This window comes from Vitis riparia, chromosome 10 (assembly GCF_004353265.1).
Source record: "Vitis riparia cultivar Riparia Gloire de Montpellier isolate 1030 chromosome 10, EGFV_Vit.rip_1.0, whole genome shotgun sequence".
In the NCBI taxonomy this organism is placed as follows: domain Eukaryota; kingdom Viridiplantae; phylum Streptophyta; class Magnoliopsida; order Vitales; family Vitaceae; genus Vitis; species Vitis riparia.
In genome coordinates, this window is record NC_048440.1 from 13,999,524 (window position 1) to 14,021,093 (window position 21,570).

The 21,570-nt window shown below is 35.2% G+C and overlaps 1 protein-coding gene across 1 annotated transcript; it reads right to left on the bottom strand.

Annotated features, from left to right (window-relative positions):
* Positions 1-90: 90 nt before the first annotated feature.
* LOC117922988 (prefoldin subunit 6) lies at positions 91-17,595 on the bottom strand. The gene is made up of 5 exons (XM_034841238.1): positions 17,443-17,595; positions 17,250-17,320; positions 16,969-17,093; positions 16,280-16,340; positions 91-422 (listed from the first exon to the last, which is right to left on the bottom strand). The coding sequence occupies exons 1-5, from the start codon at positions 17,531-17,533 to the stop codon at positions 366-368; spliced, it is 405 nt and encodes a 134-aa protein (XP_034697129.1). The 5' UTR covers positions 17,534-17,595; the 3' UTR covers positions 91-365.
* Between the last annotated feature and the right edge of the window lie 3,975 nt (positions 17,596-21,570).

Sequence of the window (21,570 nt, forward strand, 5' to 3'; positions counted from 1 at the left end):
CATTTATAACCTTCCCTTCAGCTTCAGATTCAATGGCAGCTCATGTTTTTCTAATGACTATGAATATAAAAACCCAAAATTAATAAAAAGTAAAAAACCCTTGGCATCATAGGTTCATTGATCAGTTTAATAAACCTGTCTGTATTAAGTAAAGTTGTGGCCAGATACAAACAAAAAAAAAAAAAAAAAAAAAAAGGAGACCATATTTTTCATAAAAAAAACAGCCCACAAAAGCAGAGTGACAACAGCCAGGATTTGTAATGTGCACTACAGTTTCAACTAGAGACAAGCAGGAGAGAAGCTAAATATTCAAACATCTAAAAGATAAAAAAATGACTGCCCTTAAAATGTGCACATAATGGATATTATGCTTTGGCTTTTCCAGGCTGTAGAGCTTGAATCTTTTGTTGTAATTTAAAAACCTGCAAAATTAAACCAACAGAAGCAATAAATGCAACCGTACGAGATAATAGTAGATATGATTCCAATGCAAGCAATATGACTAAGGGAGTCTCTATTTCCAAGCAAAACAGAAAGTGCATAAAAATGATTCAACTGTGAATCATTGTCTTATCATCCTCAATGTTCAACAAAATTGTACCAAAGGATATATGCCACAAAACAAAGGGTATCAAATTAAGACTCCAAGTGGCCATTTCTTAGCCACCAAGTATTTGCTACAGATTAAATACCAACTCAGGGACAGGGTTCTGCCTCTGCCCCTCCCAATAAGACAATACAAAAAAAGAAAAAATTAGAGCATGACAAAAAGGGAAAGACACTAAAACTAGAAGGGATGAAAATCAGCCGAGTTAGCAAACAATAGATTATGCAAAACAAGTCATCACCCTCTGAGTTGATGCATCGGAGGACAGCCAATCTAGTCAGAACACAGAATTCCAGGATAGAAAAGTAAAAGGAATATATTTCAGCAAAGTTGCAAGCAACAGATAATGCGGAACATGTCATCATCATCTTTCAAATTGATCACTTGGAGTAGCCCAAGTGTAGTCGGCATTCCATAATTAGCAAGATACAACCATTAAAGTTAACCCAACCACCATCCACCATAGAACCAGACAACCCCACACAACCAAGGAAAGATGGAGAGGAGGAGCACCTAAAAACTAAATTAAGCAGAGAAGCACAGGCTGCCTTAGTACAAGTGATCCCAAAGATTATCTGGATACCCAAGGCAATGCCTAGGGAACAACCCACTCTGGCAGAGACTAGAACAAACTCTACATGAGCATCAGAAGGCATAAACCTCAATCATTTATCTTATGAAAATGAATAAATAATTCATTAAAGCACCAGACGAAGCGCAAATTGGATGAAGCAATTATGAAACTAAAATCTATTATTATCTTTTAAGTGGAGAAACATTCAGAATAGGGGATCCATAAAATTAGCTTTTAAGTGTTGCAGATTTACTAAGCATTGTGACCAAAACCCAAGAGTTGTGTCCTAGTAAACTTAGCTTATTTTGAGTAAAGGAATTCCTACTTTGATGAGTAATATATTTCATGGATCCTGTTCTCTAAATTTTGGCTCAAGCTGCATTATCTAGGATAAGATAGCAAGTATTGCCTTAACTTCTATCAAACTAGCTAGGCCGAAATGGAAAAGAAAGGAGTTCATGGCTAAGATACACCTGAAACTATGAAAAATGGCAGAACAACTGTTCTTCTTTGCCCTATATGATTAACCAGTTCCCGGCTGAGTCCTAGTCCTTTGTGTAGTGAAATGTCCAAGAGGGTAAGGGTGGTCTTTGTTAATTCTGAGTCCTTTGAGTTTCACTCTAGATGGGTAAAGGGGTGAGTGAGGTACACCAGAAAGAGGCAAAGGCTATAAGAGATGGACCAAGTTGAGCAGAGGAATGCTGGCATGGCTCCTAGAGACCCTTGACCATTGTTGTAAACGGAAGGGGGAAAGTTGTTCAAGGGAGAAATGGACCATGGTAGATGGTTCAAGATAGAAATGCATCAAAAGGAATTGGAAGATACATTTGATCTTCTTTTTTATCTTTTTCTTTTTTTTTCCTTTTATAGGTAAAAATGCAATTATATTAAAAATTTATGGAAGAGGCACACCAAAGTACGCACAAAGTATACACATAGCATCGAAAGGTAAGCAAAAGGAAAGAGCAACAAACCACCACCCAAACAAAACCGAAGCCTTAAAGACCTAGGAACCCAACATGCTCTTAGCCAATCTTGCCTTCATTGTTCCCATATACTAGATCTTCCCCTTGAACCTTTGGAGAAGAATTTATCAAACAGATTAAGCTGGAACCCCCACTGCTCCTCCCCTACACTAATCTAATATAGGGCAACTTTTGAAATTAACCAAGTATTCTAGATTTCGAATCCCCCTCTCGAAACGAGATGTCTAGTTTGCTTTCTCTTCCCCCTTTAAGTGGAAACATTATGCCCTCTCCTCACCTCCATCTTCCTCAAAAGGAGATAATCTCCTTTTCAAAACCCACAACTAGCATCCCCACGAAATTATTGAAACTTGTCAGCTTATGACAGATCCTGTCACTAAGATGCTCCTCCCCCATCAAACAACTAGAATTCTCCCCAGAAGACTCGAGATCCTCTAACCTATCCATAGTTTCCTTAAACTCGGGTCCTTTCAAAGCCTTCTCCTAGAATTCCAACAACAAGCCATTTTGAAGCACCATACTAGGCAGCCCATTTCTAACTGCCACAGGACCCAATAGAAAGACCCATCTTCGGTTGTGACCCATCTTCGGTTGTGACCCATTCTCTCCACCTGGATAAGAATCCTTGGGCTGATACAATAGTGCACTGCCGTCACCAAACAACCCAACTGTAGAAACAGAAAGATTAGAGAGAGGAGAAAAGCCTACCCTAAGGTGGAGGAGGAGCAATAGAAAAACACCTACCTTTGAAACATGTTACTTTTGCCAAAAGAGTATTGACTCCTGATCTCCTCACCTCTAAACCCTAGGTCATCACCAACACAAGAGGGTTGATGAAGGATTCTAAGTTGCTCATTTGCTTTCTATCAAAAGAAGATATCTAGAAGCCCTCTTGAGCCTTCTTCTTCTTACTTATTACCCCACTATCACTAACTATCTTGAAGTCTATGGGTGGGCTACTAGGAATAACCACATGCCAACCCTTGACAGGCCCACCAAAGCACCCTTCCTCCGACTTGCTTTTCTTTGCCATGAACTAGCCCAATTGAGACTTGCTAAGGAGAAGATAGAACATGCTTCATTACTATTCTTGAGGGGTTCAACCTTCTAGGATGGGTTATCATGGGTCGTAGGTTAAAAGAGTTGGGTATGGTTTTGACAATAAGAATGGATAAGAGGGCAAGTATAAGGTCCAAAGAAGTTCGAAGAAGACCTCCTTAGTAATGGAAGGAGTTAGCCATGTGAAAGTTGCTAAAAAAAAAAACCCTGAGAAGAGTAGGAGAAGCAAAGTGGCTCCAAGTTCCTGATGCTATGTAATTTTCAAAGATGGAAGCCCTTAGATTTTGTTTGGTAGATAAGTAAGAAATTATCTATCACCACGTTCCAAGTTTCAAGAAGTGAAAAAAGGGGCTAACATTTAGTAGAAGCTCCATGGTCTAGTGAAAGTGGCTCTATAGAATGATGCTTTGGATTGGTGGGTGCCAATAGTAGGTTGCTCTCATTTGGACGTTTAGAGGGATGTATCTTGGGTTATATTGCCAAGTTTACCTCTACAATTATGGGGCATGGAATTCTCTAAGAGGGTATAGGATGCTTATAAGGGCTTCATAACAATCGATGAAGAGACCAAACAGCTTCACAAGCTAAAATGGGCAAGAATCTTGGTAAAAAACAACAGAAAGGAAGTGCCAAGAAAATTAAAGGTGGTTGTAGGCTTTACTTCTTTTTCAATCCCACTATGGTGGGAAACTCAATTTATGACTTAGCTTTGCAAGTTGCAACTACGGTTAGATCCCCAACCAAAGATTCAAAAGTGAACAACAAGAGCCTCATGCAAGAAGAAGAAATGGTGTCAAAGTCACGTGCTTTGGTGCTCATAGGCAAGGGGAAACGGAGGTAGGGAGGATTTGGGAGCTGTCAAAATGGATTTGTTTAATAGAGGAGGGGTGGTGCTAGCAGCCTCCCATGGGCCTGAGATGGATGATAGAAACCTTCGCTCTCTCAACGTGCTCCCTTTTAAAAATGGTGCAAAAGAAAAGCAAAAAGGCAATCAAACATCTTTTAAGGGCTTCAATAAGGCTGCTAGGGGAATTGTCGAATGCATATATATCGCTTGTGAAGCTACCGGACTGAATCTTGGGGAATCTAGTGGGGATTTTAGGGCTATAGGCTTTGAGCCAAATGGGCGAAGTAGAAAGGAGCTTAGGGATGAGTTTGATGAGGTCAAGTTAAATTCACAAAGACTAGGCTCAAAGGGAGGGGTATATCATTTGAGATGGGCTAAGAGTTAGTTGGCAGGCCTTTTAATGAGAGGTCCAAAGAGCATGGGCTAGTCACAAAGAAAGGGCAAGAGTGGGGCACCAATTTCCACATAAGAGTCCTAACAATGGTTTAAAGGAGGCTCAGAAGACCCATTCACACAATTAAAATCTCTTTGTCAATCAGAAGAGGATCATTGGGAAGAAGCAGTGGCCCAAGTCCCGATTTCAAAGAGCCTCATGAGAAAATGTTGCAGAAGTATCCTTGATGAGAATCAACATCTAATCCAAGATCTATTCAATAAATGGATGAAATTATTTAAATAAATAAAAAATCTTAAATTACTTAATGAAAGTTATTTAGGTAATTTTGCAATTTTTTAGGTGCCATTCTTCAATAGTAATTGGTATTTGAGTTTTATTTAGAAATTAGGAAGTTTTTTAATTCTCTTTAAAAGAACTTTTAAACTTTCTATTTTCTAAAATAAAATTTTTATTTTGAAGTCTATATTTTGAATCCTTAGAATCTAAAGGTTTTTTTTATTAAAAACTTTATAAAGTAAGCTTCTAATTCTAAAAAGAGAGTTTTTTTTTTATTTCTTTTAAACTTTTTAGAAGATTTAATAGCTTTAGGAAAGTAATAGGAGTCCTACCTAGTTACCATATAGGTTAGATTTATTTTTTTATAGTTTTATTCAAATTCTAGTACTTTCGAAAATCTATAAATAAGGTTTATTGATGTAAAACATGATTTAAGTATTGATGATCAATAATATTAAGTTTTTCTTTGCATACCTTGCAATTTTCAAATGTGAGACTCCATTAATTATCTTCCAAGTGAAACTTATAGAAAAGCCTTAGTGAGATTTTAATGTTCTTTCTCATCTTCTTTATCTTTCTAATAGCATTCTAGATCTACTTGGTATCCCAAAACATGATTAGAACTTACATTTATCTCCATACATTTAATTGGCTTTGAGATGAGAGGAGGTAAGAGTTGGTTTGCCATGGAGGTGAAATCCTTTGAGATCTCTATTGAGGAGGCTACAAGTAAGCTAAGAGGAGTTCTTCTAGAGAGGGGAAGAGGTTGCTCCAACTGGATTAGGTTTGGGGAAGTGAGTTTAAGTTGCTTGCTTGAAGGCGTAGAGGGTTGTCGCAAGGAGGAGGGAGGAGGGGTCAAAGGTTTGCAACAAAGTGTGGAAGCTTAAAAGGGTGCAAAATGGGGTGGGAAGGTTCATTCTCTGCTCAATATGTAATATGGAGGCTAAAAGGTTTACTTTGATCTTCCCTAAAGGTATAGGGTTTTGCAGGCGGTTGGTCCACTCTAGCCAATAAGCTTCATCTCTTGGGGATGACTTCATCGCCTCACTAAGATTAAGTATTGGTAATCAATAATATTAATTTTTTTCTTTGCAGCATACACACCTCTAGGTGGTGATAGTTTCACTTGGTATGGTGAGCATGAAGGTTCCTTCAAAAGTCGGTTGGGTAGTAGCTTTCTTTTTTCCTAAGACTAGGAGGAGCATTTCTTAGGCATTCTCCAAGAATTGCTTCCAAGGTTAATGTTTGACCACTCTCCTATTTTTCAAGACCGTGGAAGGGAGAGGAAAGGCAAAGCTCCATTTAGATTTAAAAATATGTGGCTAACAATGAAAGATTTTTAGGGATCTTATCAAAGAGTGATGGCAAATGTATCAAGGGTTGTCCAAGTTTTGTACCCGTTAAGAAGCTACAAGTACTGAAAAAAAAATATTGAAGAAATGAAATAAAGAGGTGATCAATAATGTATCAATCAAGAAGGAAGTTGCATTAGAGATGATAAGTTATTGGATTAATTGATTAAAAAGGATGAAAACATCCTGAATTTGTAAAACTAACCTTCCCCATTTTTGAACTTGAAGAGTAACCCATTTTTGACATAAATACCCTTCAACATTTTCATCATTTACATGTGTGTTTTAAAATAAAGGGTTGCTTTTGCAAGAAAAAAATGAGGGCATTTTTGTCAAAAATAGGTATTTTTTAGGTTGAAAAAAGGTGAAGGATTAGTTTTCCAAAGTGGGGAAGATTTCATCCCTTTTAATAGGTCATCCCTAACTTATTGCAACAACATAGAAAGGGTAAGACCTCTCCTAGAGGAGGACAAGAGATATCAGAAGTTAGCAAAAGATAAGTATAGTCATTTAGCCGTATTAGACTTATGGAGATAGAAATCAAGGACTCTTTGGTTAAAGAAGGTGATAACAACACAAAAAAATTTCAGCACATAGTTGATGCAAGGCGAAATGGTAATTTCATCAGTAGTCTCAAAATCAATGGATTTGGTTGGAAGAGGAGGAGCATAATGTCACGGACTTAGTCGTTTCCTAAGCTTGTGCGGCACTTAGACAAGTCAAGGTGCTTGATCTTACTAAGTCAGCCTTACTCCCAACGCTTAGCTTGCTAGGCTAAGATGCTCATGACTCGGAAGCTTGGGAAGGCGTAGTAGGCAACTCTTAAAGAATGGAAGCTCTTATTACTCAAGGAAGCCTTTACAAGTGCTTGGAAGCTCACTTGCTTGGTGCCTTGGCCAAATGAGGCCCTCACCTATTTATAGGCACCAATGGAACTTTCTGGAACCCTGGAGGGTTCCTTACAACTCAAGTATATTCTAAAATGTCCTACATCATTCTAGGTACAAGCCTATGTACAAGGATATACAAGAGACTTCTGGAATTCTCTAGAAAGCCCCGGACTCCTCTCATGCCTTCCACCATAGTGTAGAATTGTGTGGATTCCTCCAGGCTTCTCTAGAACCTTCAACACTCTTCTCACTCTAAGAGTCTCTAGAAGCTTCCTGGCTCTATATAAGCCCATGGGGAGGCTCATTTGAATCAGCTTGTGACAATAAGGTGGCATTCTATTTTCCTTCAAGTCTGTGCTTGAAAATCCCCAAATAAGGAGATCTGACATGGTAGTAGAGCTCTTTAAATGCATTGAAACATCAAATAGAGAAAGTTTATAGAGAGCCCTTTCTTGGAGAAAGAGGTGCTATCAACTCTTTTAGAGTTAGGGGGACACAAAGCACCACATCCCAACACTTCTCAATTGGGTTTTAGAAGTTTTGTCAGCCTATAGTGGGAAGGGAGGTGATGCAATAAGGGTAAAATACATTAAGGGTTATAGGTCAATTAGTCTTGTGGACAATGTATAAACTTCAAGCAAAAGTTCTAGCTAATAGACTAAAAAGAACGGTGGGAAAGGTGGTGTCAAATAACCAGACTATTTTTATACGCAATAGACAAATTCTTGATGCAACTTTGATTGCAAATGAGGTCATTGATTCGAGAATGAGAAGCTCATGCAAGTCTAGTTTGCAAATTGCATATAGAAAAAGCATACAATCATGTGAATTGGAAGTTTCTCTTGTCTATTTGGAAAAAGGTGGGTTTTGGTCATAAATGGAGAGAGTAGATTCACCTTTGCATTTCCTTTATGAGAATGTTGGTCCCCTTCCAGACTTTTGGAGGCTTGCAACAAAGGGACCCTCTTTCACTTTATCATTTTGTGTTAGCCATGCTAATAGATGTTTCCTTTGTCTTGTCGAAGAAGAGCATGTAGACCACATTCTAATTCATTACTCTAAGGCTAAGGTTTTATGGAAGTTAATTTTTGCACTCTTTAGTGTGACATGGGTCCTTGTCAGTTAGAGAGACCCTCCCTGCTTGGCATGGTTCCTTTGTGGCAAGAAGCATCAAAAGGTTTGGAAGGCAGCTTCCTTATGTCTCTTTTGGACGGTTTGGAAGGAAAGAAATAGGATTGTATTTGAAAATGAGGAGATTTCAATTCAAATGATGAAAAATTCTTTTGTTTGTAGTTATTGGTATTGGACTAAGTTGTTTATAGACGAAGGACCTTTATCTTTAATCAACTTTTTTGATTAGTTGGGTCCTAGATGAGGGTGGGTGAGATTTTTCGAATCCCCTCTTCTTTTTTGTTTTTGTCTTTACGTGCATGTTGTATACTCTATATGATTTGGGTTGACCTTTGGGCGCCCTTTTTTTCTTTATATATGATATACTTTTGCGTTTTACCTACCAAATATATATATATATATATATATCTAAGGTTGAGTAGGGAGGATTCATTAGTGGCTTCAAGGTTGAGGGTAGAAGGGAAGAAGGAATACATGTTTCTCACCTATTGTTTGCAAATGATACTTTCTCTTGTATGTGGTCAACACAGATCAACCGAGATACTAGAAATGGATCCTAACATGTTTTGAGGCTATATCAAGTTTAAAAGTAAGCATGCAAAAAAGTGAAATTATTCTAGTAGGGGAGGTGGACAAAGTAGCTTCTTTATTTGGATACAAGATGGGGACATTTCCTACTTATATTGGTTTGCCTCTTGAAGTGTTTCATAACTCTTGTGTTGTGTGGGATGTAGTTGAGGAGAGGTTCAAAAGGAGATTGGCTTATTGGAAGAAGTAATACTTGTCTAAAGGCAGAAGACTGGTTCTTATAAAGAGTACTCTCTCAAGCCTCCCAATCTCTATTGTCCCTTTTTTTCAATCCTCATAAAGGTAAGGATCATAGTTTAGAGAAAATTTACCTATCAAAAAAAATATTTTAGAGAAAATTCAAATACTTTTGTGAGAAGATATTGGCGAAAGAAAAAAGATGTATCTTGTGAGCTAATCAAATTTGTGCAATGATTAGAAGCATAGAGGGTTGGAAATTAGAAGATTGGAAGTTCTTAATCAGGCCTTATTAAACAAATGGTTGTGAACATTTGCTCTTGAGCATACAAGCTTGTGGAGGAAGATCATCCTTGGAAAGTTTAGGGAAATGGAATTGGAAGGGGGGTGGAGTACTTGAGAGGTAAGGGAACTTTTGGCATGAGCTTGTGGAAAGACATTAGAAAAAGATGGGAGGATCATAGTCTCAAGTAAGCTATCCAAATCAAAAATGGTGGATGAACGATATTATGGTGGATGGATGGGTGGGGGAGAACTAGTTGATAGAGGCTTTCATTTTGCACTTCATACAAGATTCTAGCAAGAACATTACAATTGCAGATTTATGGGAGGGGGGAGGAAGAAAAGGTCATCATTAGATGGTGCATTTCAAGAGGCCCTTCCAAGATTGGAAGTTAGAGGGGGTAACCCACTTTTTGGATCTTATTTACTCTATGAGAGTGCAAGAAGGAGAGAACACTTTACTATGGAGAGAGGATAGGAAGGGCAATTTCAGTGTAAAGTTGCACTACAATTATTTATGTGTAAGGCTAAAGCAGTATTCTCAACCAAAGAAATTTGGGGGTCTTGAGCTTCTATGAAAACGTGTTTTTTTTGCTTAGGAAGCAATTTGGTACAAGATCTTAATTGTAAATGTTTTAATGAAGAGGAGGTAGATGATGGTCAACAGACGTAGTCTTTGTAAAGATTGTGAAGAATCAATTGATCACATTTTGATTCATTGCAATAGGACAAGAGTGCTATGCACATTTCTTCTAGCGATCTTTGGCCTAAAAAGGGAGCTTCCAAGTTCAGTGAGAAATCTCTTCCTTGAGTGGAAACTTAAAGGGTTGGATAGGAAGAGCATAATTGTTTGGTGTATAACTCCCCTTTGTTTGTTCTAGTGTATGTGGAAAGAGCATAACTGAAGGATTTTCCATGAAGAACTCTCAGATTAAAGGTTGAAGGGGTTCATTAAATCCCTACTGGAGTGGCCCCATGCTTCGATGGAAATGTAGAGCTCCTCAATGATGGATTTCTTAGATAGCCTTACTTGTGGATGGTTCGGTTTTTTCTCCTGTAGGCTGTTTTTGTATATGGCTTACAGTGTTCAGCTGTGATGTTTTGAATATGCTACTTGTATACATAGAGTGCACCCCATTTCTTTGGCCCTCATTAATAGATGCTCAATTTGTTCATCCAAAAAAAAAAAAAATCTGCCCGGGCTAGTAAAGTTTCTTCTCAAGTAACCTTTCTGCAGTAACAAAAATGAGTGAAATTATAAGGCATTTAAGGGGACTCCCCTTAATGTGATTCAACTAGATTGGATAGCGGCGTGTTCTCCTTAAGGATTGGTCCTTAGTGGGAGTTCGTTTGTTTATGTGTATTTTCCTGTAATTTAGTTGCCTTTGGTGGGAGGATTTCTCATCCTTCTTATTGTACTTCTTTTTGCTATCAATATATCTTTGCGTCGTTTCCAATCAAAAAAAAAAAAAAAATGAGTGAAATTATGAATTCAAGACTTCCTACATTTCTACATCTACATTTTCTGTGGAGCAGCAATGGCCACAAGGAAATTCTTTGCAGGCAGTTCATGACTATTATAAACATTTTGCTGTATCAATTTTTTCAATCCATGGTGTCATTCATCAACTACCAATACAAAAAAAATGCATGGGTATTAACCAGACTGACTTCCAATCCAAGGTTAATCCAGTAGCATATTATGTTCTTTTTCTGAAACAGAAATACAAAGCACTTATGGAAGACATTACTGCAAATGTTGAATTTGAGAGACAAAACTAGAGAATAATTCAAAGAATAAAAATGGGGAACATAAACTTTCCCTAATAATTTCACATTTTCTGCTCAGTGATTACTAATCATGGTCTAAAATCAGCTCCACCAAAAATGCACATTCTCTAAAAATTCTTTTGAGGAACGAGCAGAACATTGAACACCAAAATATTACTAACAGTTCTCATCAACAAAGAACAATTAACATTGAGTTACTAATATTTTAATGGTACTTTTCAACTCTAATTAGCAGGGAACAAAGATCATATTGCTACTTTCATTTTTTGGAAGGGTAAGTTGAGGACTGGAAAAGCTGTCACCAAAACTTCTTAAAATAAAACAAACAATTATTAGCAAAATTTATTTCCCGCAACAATTTATCCGTGCTAATGTATGTCAATTAAGATTAGAAGCAGGAAGTTAAATTTTAAAATGTTGTTTTCACATAAATAAAAAGAATTATTACAACCACTCTATCAAAGGGGAAAAAAATATTACAACCCAGCTGCATGAGTTGTAGACTCCCTTTTTTTTTTGATAAGCAATCAAAAGATATATTAACAACAATTTTTGAAAGGGCATGAGTCATAGACTTAAAAAATTACATACTAACAAGGAGGTGCACACCACAGAAAATTGAGACTAACATTAACCATTTCAGATAAAACCATACAGTAGTTGAATGGGGAGTAGCAATCGAATGCCCAGGAACACCGAACAAAGTGAGCGAGACCTGCTGGATCCATTAGCAGGGCAGTCTTGGTGAAAGTTCTTAGCTGGATTATAGGGACCCAATGACTAAAGGCTAAAATCAGGGGCTAAGAATATTCATTAGGATGAGCAATCCCAGCTCAACTGGCTTCAACACCAAATTCAGCAAGGCCAAGGAAAGGAAATTTAAAGCCTGCCCCATGTTAAAGTTGGGGATACCAGGCTGACAGTGGACTGGTCTAGAAGCAATATTGATTTAGAAAAACACTAAGCACAAACTTCTTCCTTGCTTTGTCACCTCAATCAATATTGACAAATGCACCCTCAAGCATTAATGTGAATCAGGATAACCTCTCTACTCTTGCCTTTTTTATAGGTCGTGCAAAGAGTTAATGGCCAATGTCCTAGCTAAGGTTTCCTCTAGGGGGAATCCAAGAGGACCTGATCTTCAGGAGTTGGTGCATATGGTTGCACTCAAACTTTTCTAACAATTGGATTGAATCACCCTAGTTCAATTTTTTTTAGCACATATCTCCACTAACTACCTCTCCATACTTAAAATTCTAATTAGTGTTGTTCTAGGGATTGAGAGAATCCAGTATAATTTTTATGGCCATGCATTAGGGAGGCAAGAAGATATCACCTTATAAACTAGAACAGGGTTCATGAGTCGAAGCGTGAAGGGTATTTGGAGCTAGGAAATAATGTACTCTTGGATCTAGGTTTTCAAGATTTCCTGGGGAGATTCATTTGCCATGCCATAACGTTACTAGAAGTATTTATTGGTTACTTGCAAAAAATGGTATACAAACATTGTGCTTGAGTGCTCATATTGATGCCCCCTGGAAATTTATCTCCAAAGTTTCCTCAGACTTTAATTCACATGGCCATTTTTTCAATGAGAGATGTTTGAAACTTTATTCCTAGTAGGATTTCTAGAGGGGGATCCACTTTGCTGCCTTCTCTGTCCTAACTTTTATCATGTTTCAAAGGTTAGGGATCTTAACATATCACATAAATTATATCAGCCTCAACTTTGCCCTTCTTGGAGTTTCAATCTTCGGCCACTCTATCAAACCAGGAATTTGCTAATCTATCTTATTTACTGCTCTCTCTGAATCTACTTTACCTTTTTCCATCATTTCATGTCAATAGGCTCAGGACCTTGGTTCCATTAGGTATATTTTAGGGCCAATTCTTCTTAATGCATTTTCCAAAGGTGTATCCCCAATTGCATTTCTGCAGGCTTATTCATCTGAAAATTCTAGAGTTCCCCAGAGTCATAATCAGATTATCATATCACGGTTAGTTCCACTAATAAGGTGAACACCATTGCTCAGCTATAAATAAGGAACCTCTTCAAAGCTCTTAATCCTCAGCGTTGGACTCTCCACTTAGATAGTGGTGTGACAGTGCATAATATCTTTCTCCGTTGTGCCATGACTAGGAATTTATGGAACACATATCTCAAGAGACAGGGTTGGCTTGGATTTCCATTATAAGGGTTGCAGACATGATGTTTATGCTTTTAGATTTTGGGAGAAGTTACAAAGGTAAAATGCCGTGCTTGCTACTCTTTGGTTATTTGACTAGATAGGAGTAAATGAATTTTTTACAAAGGATGGAAGCCCCTTGAGCATTGTAGATGCTTTATATTACCTCTCTTTTTTTGTGGTGGTCCATTTCTAAAGTTCTTTGGTGTCCCAGTTGGTAGTGTTCTGCTCATAGAGGAATGCATGCAGCAGAGGAGTGGTACCAGTGGTATCAACACTCAGATTGGGGTGGGTAGAATTCAGGAACCCTTACATTTAGGTTGGCTCATATTTAACACCAATGGGTGTTGAAAGAAAACATTGGACAATTGGGGATTGGTTGAATCTTCAAGATCACTGTGGCAATGCAGCTTAAGACTTTCTTGAAGTCGGTAAGGGTCGGGCTGGCAATATAGACTAATATTGTAGAATTACTCAAATGTTGAAACAGGAAAAGCCTATGGGGATTAGTAATTTCCTCATGGAAGAGAGAGCAATTGTCAGTAGCTTCCAAATTTCTCACAAAAAATGAGCATAGAAATAGGAAATGTAGTCCCAGAAGATTTTAGAACTTTCAAGAAGGTTGGGATCCTCTTTCACAAAGAAGCCTAGATCCAGCAAACAGGTAACAGATTGTTTGGCCAAAAGAGGAGCTCCAATGCTAGAGGCATTTGTAGGGAGGTTTCTTCAACACTGAACTTTAACATGGATATGTGGTTTCTCTTTAGGTATTTATGAAGCAGGCTCAAATTTTCATGGGTTGCTTTAGATTCTTAGCTAGTAAATTTTCTTTTTGATGTCCTTTTTCAAGGACGGCTCGTCCCCCCTAGATTTCTTAATTCTTTCTATCATTAAATGAAATATTCGTTTTCCTACATAATTAGAAAATAATATTTCTGAAATTTTCCAAAGAGTCCTGCCTTTTTCTTTTTTTCGCCCTTTGGAAAAGCAATATCTATATCTATAACCATAAAAGTGGCAGCACATAGTGTTTTATTGTGACTCTTGTATGCCCTCATTTCATGAAATATTTATAACAATATCACTCACTATAATTATAACAATGTCACTCACTATATTTACAACAATGTCATGTCATTATATTTACAACAATACCGTTCACTATATTTACAATAACAAAGTCATCTCACTAAATTGAATTTGTGGCTCTACCATTATGTTTTTCATATTTCAAAGGTGTATAATTTATGAATTTGTTTCCACCCTTGATATCATTTCACTATAATAAAAATTCCTTTTTTTCTTTCGTGGGTAAATTTTTGTCCCCATTGGGACTTAAACCTAGAAACTCTTACAAACCCTCCCCAACCCTTTACCACTTAAGGTAGGCCTCAAGGGCCTAGAGTCAATAGATTCATTAGCAATAAGCACAACATGTAAGATTTGTGTACTAGTCTAAACCATCTTCCAGATGACTAATTTCAACTTATTTGCAAAAATCTTATCTAGAGCTTGTATAAACCTTCCACTAAGCTAATAGGCTTAAAATCTCCAAAATCCTCTATACCACTTTTCTTTGGTATTAACTTCTATAAGAAGAGCTTGAAGTATGAAACTCATTCAAAAAGCATAACCACCACCTCCTACTCTTCAAAAGCCCTTTGAGATGCAAAAAAATCCACCTCAATGACAAATCTAGAATTAATCCATGCAATACCAAGTTAATTCACCCTAGAAGTCTCTAGAATTAAAATAAAAAAAGAAAAAAGAAAACCTCCTACCTTAATTTCATAGGCTTCTAATAGCCATTCCCCATTAGCCATGATCTCAGTGAAATCATTCCCCACTTCTATGAGGCTTCATACCCAATATACATTTAAATATCAACAGTATATGTAGTCAGACCTGAATTATTGGAATTTAAGAAACTGCCTACTTGAAGTGAGTTATACAACCCAAGTTACATTTACAATCCAACTCACAAATTAGAGTAAGAAAGGGAAAAAAATTAGCCTTCAGCCAATACCAACTTATTCAAGATTGTTTATGAGATAAACAAACCAAGCCCAATCATAGCCGTACAGTCAGTTAATTCTTTTAGAAGCTCAAACAGCCTACTGCTCAGTTGTGCTCAACCTCATAGGCATTCTATGAAGACAAACTAAAGTACTCAATCTCATCTCTCTCAGAGCCTCCTTGAGATCATTCATAAGAAATGAACGAAGGTCAATCCTATTTTGGACCTCGTTAATTTTGTAAGCCAAGATCAAGCAGCTTTACCACTTAGCTCAACTCTTTTACAGCCCTAGCCACTACTAGCACACCTCAACCTGTGCTTTACCAGCATATTGCATGATGAAGCAATGCATAGAAATACTGCCATGGAGTTGTAACTATAATAGTAAGTTGATGTTACTGAAAACAAAAGAAATGATGATAAAAATTTTAGGCCAAGTGACAATCACTTTTCCAAACAGATCCATCATGAAATGGCATTAAGCTTGTTAAACAAATGACTCAAAAAGGAAACTTTTACTAATAAAAGGGAACATGATAATGATTCAATTATAATATGAAACTCGTATATTTCAATACTACCAACTTAAGCCTTATATTTTCTCTTTTACAAGTTGGAACTTTTACATGTTTTTTTTTTTTTTTGATAGGTAAAAAGATAATATATCAAAACCGCAAGAAAAGGCGTACTAGGTACACACAAAGCATATAAGGAATGCCAAAAGGCAGTAGAAAGAAGGAACTTTTCTACATTTGCCTTAAGAATTTCCCTAATATGACTTAACAGACATGTTTAAGGTGATGCATTGACATGAATAAGTTAAATATGAGTATAAAAAAAAAATATGTGATATACTTGACAAAAATAGGTGTCATTTGGTAGCACTTCTCAATTTCTACTTCTTGCTTCAAAGAGAAAAATAAATAACTAAATAACAGCATCTTCCTCCCAAAGGGAGAAAGTACTTCCATAAAACAGTCATCACTTTAAGACAATTTTCAGAAGTTCTAATTTGAAGTTAAACAACCACAAAGATATTATCATATTGCTCCAAAGTGGCAAGCCATGAAAATATCAGAGAAAGCAACTAAAATACATATTCAGGGGAAATATACTAACCGCCTCTTTCTTGCTATTTTGCTTCTCTTCTAGATCTTGAAGGGTAGCATCAAGACGCTTCCTGTTGGGTGGAAACCCAACAATTATAAAGAGAAAAGGAAGAATTCAGTGGCTTGTCACATAGAGTATAAATATACAAGTAAAATGAAAAAGAAGTAAGAACATTCACCAATGTGAGACAAGAATTACACCTTATCAGAATCTAAGTACAACTTAATAAGAAAAATAACTAAAGACATGCGTTCAAGTTCAAATGTAAGCAAATTTCACTGCATTTTCCTTCAGATGATTGGGTAGAATTTTTTTCATTGCATTCCACATTCATGATGTCCATCACTGCATTCATAGGCCATTGCATAAGAAGGGTCCAAGAAATGCCACTGAATTTCACTCAAAGTCGGCACCTTTTTTCCATCAGAGTAGATAGGAAACCATCCCACAACTACACTAGATATCCTAGAAGCTATTATACAAGGGACTATAATGCAATTTTACAGTGTAATGAGCCACATATTTTTCACTCACTGATGTGCTGCCAAGGACTAATGCCAATAAGTAAACATGACAACACAAGAAGCTACTAACTATCTAGGGAGGTGCAAAAGATAAGTCATGTGAAAAAGAATGTGAATAAAAAATTTCAAATAAAATGAAAACGGTAGTTATCAAGTAAAGTATTATAAACATACAATTCAGCAGAGATATAATCAATTCTCTTGCGCACATTTGCGTTTGCCTCGGCCAAATCCTGCTTCACAAGAACTGGACCAATCAATTTGAACACGTTGGCATCTTCCCTCAACAGATCCAACTCCTTTAAACACAAAACAAACAAAAACCACCAATTAATCACAAAAAACAAGATCCTCCACTCAACTGTATCAATTCGAGGTTTTCTCCATTGAAAACGATTTTCTTTTCTTTTCCACCCCTTTCTCAGCAACCAAACGATAGAGATAAGCATAGAGACCTTGAGGACGAGCTCGTTCTCGCCAAGTTGAATAGTGTACTTCTTTCTGACTTGGTGGTTCTTTGAAATGTCTGAAGAGGAACAAAAATGTTAGGGTTTTGCATTCAAATGAAATGCAAAAACAAGAGATAATGAAAATAACTAGAGGATTGTAGAGTTAGGGCTAGGATCAGGGCATGGGTTGAGAGTTTGCCTTTTTGGAGTTTGCTGAGATCGTTAGCTTTGGTCTCTAATTCCCGCTGTAATTCTCGCATAGCGGCTGATGATGATGATGACGACGCCATCTGTTGTCTTCTCTTCTTCTTCTCTTCTCCTCCTCCAAGAGACAATTTCAGTCTCCCACTATAACAATTAACCAGCAAAGTTCAAACCGAGCCCATTTCTACGGCCCAATCCAATCTTTTCTTTTCCTTTTATTTGATTAAAGGGATGAAATAATCCCGAAAATTTAACCCCCACCTTTTCAACTTAAAAAATAATCATCTTATAAAATATGAGAATTTATCAAAACTTGTGAATAATCATCCATATATATATATATATATATATCTTTGTGACTCCCTATAAAAAGGAGATACCTGTAATGAAATTTTATTCTATTCTTTTCCTACATTTTAATTTCTCTTTTTTGTTTTATTCTTCTCTCACTTTGTTTTACAACACATTATCAGTACAACTAATCTCTACAAAAGAAATAAAAAGATTTTTCTCTATTCAAAGAAATAGAAAGATGTTCTTATATTCAGAGAAATAGAAAGATGTTCTTCTTTTCAGATAAATAGAAAGACTCTTCTCTCTTTTTTCTTACAAAAACGTATGTGATAAACTTACATCATAATTTTCTATTTTATTACCGTTTGATCTCTATTTTCAATTATTTTATTTGAATACATAAATATGTATAATACCTATAACCAGAAGTTATGGGGTAAATTCATAACCAAAAGTTATGAAAAATATGTGGAATTCCTATAACCAAAAGTTATGGAGAAAAATTACAAAATTACAAATACATTATCAGAAGTTATATATATGATCCCTAATTATTTATTTTTAATCATACAGTATAACTGGATGTTATACCAAACAATATTATATAGCCAGAAGCTATAAAATAAATAAATAAATAAATGTTCACAGTATGAAGTTATGTACAAATTTACATAATGAAAGTTCATAGCTTAAAGCTATGCACAAATCTACCAAATGAATAGTTCATAGCTTGAAGTTATGCACATATTTATATAAAAAACAGTTCATAGCCTAAAGTTATGTACAAATTTAAATATTTTCTTGTTCTGACAAAATAATTATGGCCTGAAATTATGAAAGATATTAATTTTTAATTTCTTTAATTTCTTTTAACTACATTGTGTAACTCTAGAAGTTATACTTAAATAGTTCATAGCCTGAAATTATGTACAAATTTGAATATTTTTTTGTTTTGACAAAATAATCATAACTCAAAGTTATGAAAAATATTGGTTTTTAATTTTTATTTCATACTCACTTATTTTTCACAACAGGAATTATGAAAAGCAATTTTTATTAACAATTGTTCATAATCAGAAGCTATGCATACAATTTATAATTTTCTTGTATAACCAGAAGTAATACAAAACAAAATTGTCAATGAACAATCATATACCTAGAAGATACATAATTTTTTTAAATGTTGTTATATAACCATAAGTTACATAAATATTATTATTCATAACCAGAAGTTATGAAAATAAGAAAATTAATATTATTTGGGCTAATCAAAGGATATGCCAAAGTTGTTAATATGTACTTTCTTATAGTTAGAAGCTATAAAGAACAAAATTGTTAACTAACAATTTTGTACAACTTTATGAAATTTATATAACCAAAAGTTATAATGAAATATATTATAGCCTGAAGCTATGATAACAAGCATATAGATAATATTTACATATTATCAAATGATTAATATTTTGTATATCAACTTATACAAATAGATAAGTGTTTAATAGTTTTTATAAATTTCTATTATTAGAAGTTATACTATCATTAATAGAAAAATTTACATATAGATGTAGAATTTCGGATTGCATGGTATTTTTGTATTAAAGGTGATAGTTTGGAATAATTTTTTTATTCTAACTGTTTAATACACAATAATACTTTGATTTAGAAAATTGAGATTCTTTGGATACATGTGAAATATATAACTTGGTCATATGATTAATAAATTAATTTTGCATGTCAATTTTCTTTAAGATATGTTTTTATGATTCAAAAATTTTGAGTTATATAAAATAATATATATTATTGCATGTTGCCACATATAGTATTTTTATTAATGCAATAATTTCATTATCCAAAAATAATTTTGAAATTACAATAGGTTCAACTATTGTTCTCAATATATTATGTTATATCTTTACATATATGTTCAGATGGATTTATAGTATTTCAATTAAAGTTTTGAGACAATAAGATACTTTAAATCATGATATGTTCTCTTGAAATTTTGATTTATGAATTAATTTTTGCACATTGATTTAGATCATAATAATATTTTGAATAAAATTATTGATCTATCACTACAATTAGTTTGATTATTGAAGTATTTCCTAGTTATTTCATGTATAAATTGATCCACACTTACAAAATCAAATATGTGAGATATTTAAGAAATATATAACTTTAAATTATCTTTTCATATTTATTTTATTGTGTTATATATGCTCTCATTGCTTTTACACAACTTATTAAGTTAAGTCATTATTATCGATAACTAATATTTTTCCATTGATTTTAAATCTTTCTCTATGATAATATTTCTTCAACCCTATAAAGACGAGGTCTTTATGACAATGTTTTATGACTTGTTACTTTGATGAAACTCTTATCTCATTAATTGCACAACATTGATGACAAACAATGTTAATACTATATTAGGTAATAGAAACCTGATTAAAGGCTACAAAAGAGCTTATACTATGTCACTAGTAGTATTTGATTCCATATGAATGACACTTTATACGATGATAAATCCAGAAGAATCTTGTAAGACCAACTTGGTCCCTCGGGGTAAAAGATCGTATGGATGTACATTGGATGTACATTATAAAACCAGAAGTTTTTATTTAGTGACTAGTCTACCTATACACTTAAAAGGTAGAATGACATGTTGTGCAGATTATCATTTTAATGAGACAATTTTCTCGCTGTTAGGGGGAGAAGAGCTAGTTCCAGAAGAACGACGTGAAATTATTTAGAATGCATTGACTTTGACCCCTCGTACAAATCAATGTGAACTAGAAGTTCAAAAGATTATTCATTTGCAAAATCTTACAAATCAATTACCAGATGCATTCATTAATACAAGGAAAGTGACAAAGTCACATATCTTGGTTGCAAATACTCCAGCACGGATTGATGTTCCTGTAGGACAGTTAACAAATGAATCTAAGATACACTTGAAGTGTAGTAGACTTGTCGGCTCAAATAATGTAACTCCCCAGAAGAGGAGAACCCAAGAAAAAATTGGCACTCTAAAAGAGACCATCAAAATGACTGATCAGTTTAAAATTGATAAATCTATAGCCCCCAAAAGAGGCACAAATAATGTAAAAAGCCCTTAAAAAGGCACATATTGAACAAGAAACCCCTGAAGAGGCACAATTTGATCAAATACTGGTATCTAGAACTGATGAGATCTCAATGAGTCACACAGGAGAAACAAAGAACCGTAGCGACATTATCATAGATAATATATTCGCATTCCAAGTGGCGAACATCATGAGAAATGATGAATATCAAGAACCAAAAACTGTGAATGAATGTCAAAAAATGAATGATTGGCCAAAATGGAAAGAAGCAATCCAAACAGAGCTAAACTCGTTAACAAAATGAGAGGTATTCGGACTTGTAGTTCAAACACATGGAAATATAAAGTCTGTTGAATATAAATGGGTCTTTGTGAAAAAAAGAAATGAGAATGATGAAATCATAAGATATAAAGTGTGATTAGTAGCATAAGGTTTCCCGTAGAGACCTGGTATTGACTACGATGAAACATACTTTTCCGTCATGGACGCAATCACATTTCGTTTCTTAATTAATTTGGCAGTCCCAAAATGACTAGATATGTCTCTAATGAATGTTATTACAACATATTTATATGGATCAATGGATAATGATATATACATGAAAACCCTTAAAGGATTTAAATTGCCTGAAGCAAATTGTACAAAGCCTCGTAGTATATACTCAATCATGTTACAACGATCTTTGTATGGATTAAAGCAATTTAGGCGCATATGGTACAATCGCCTTAGCGAATACTTGCTAA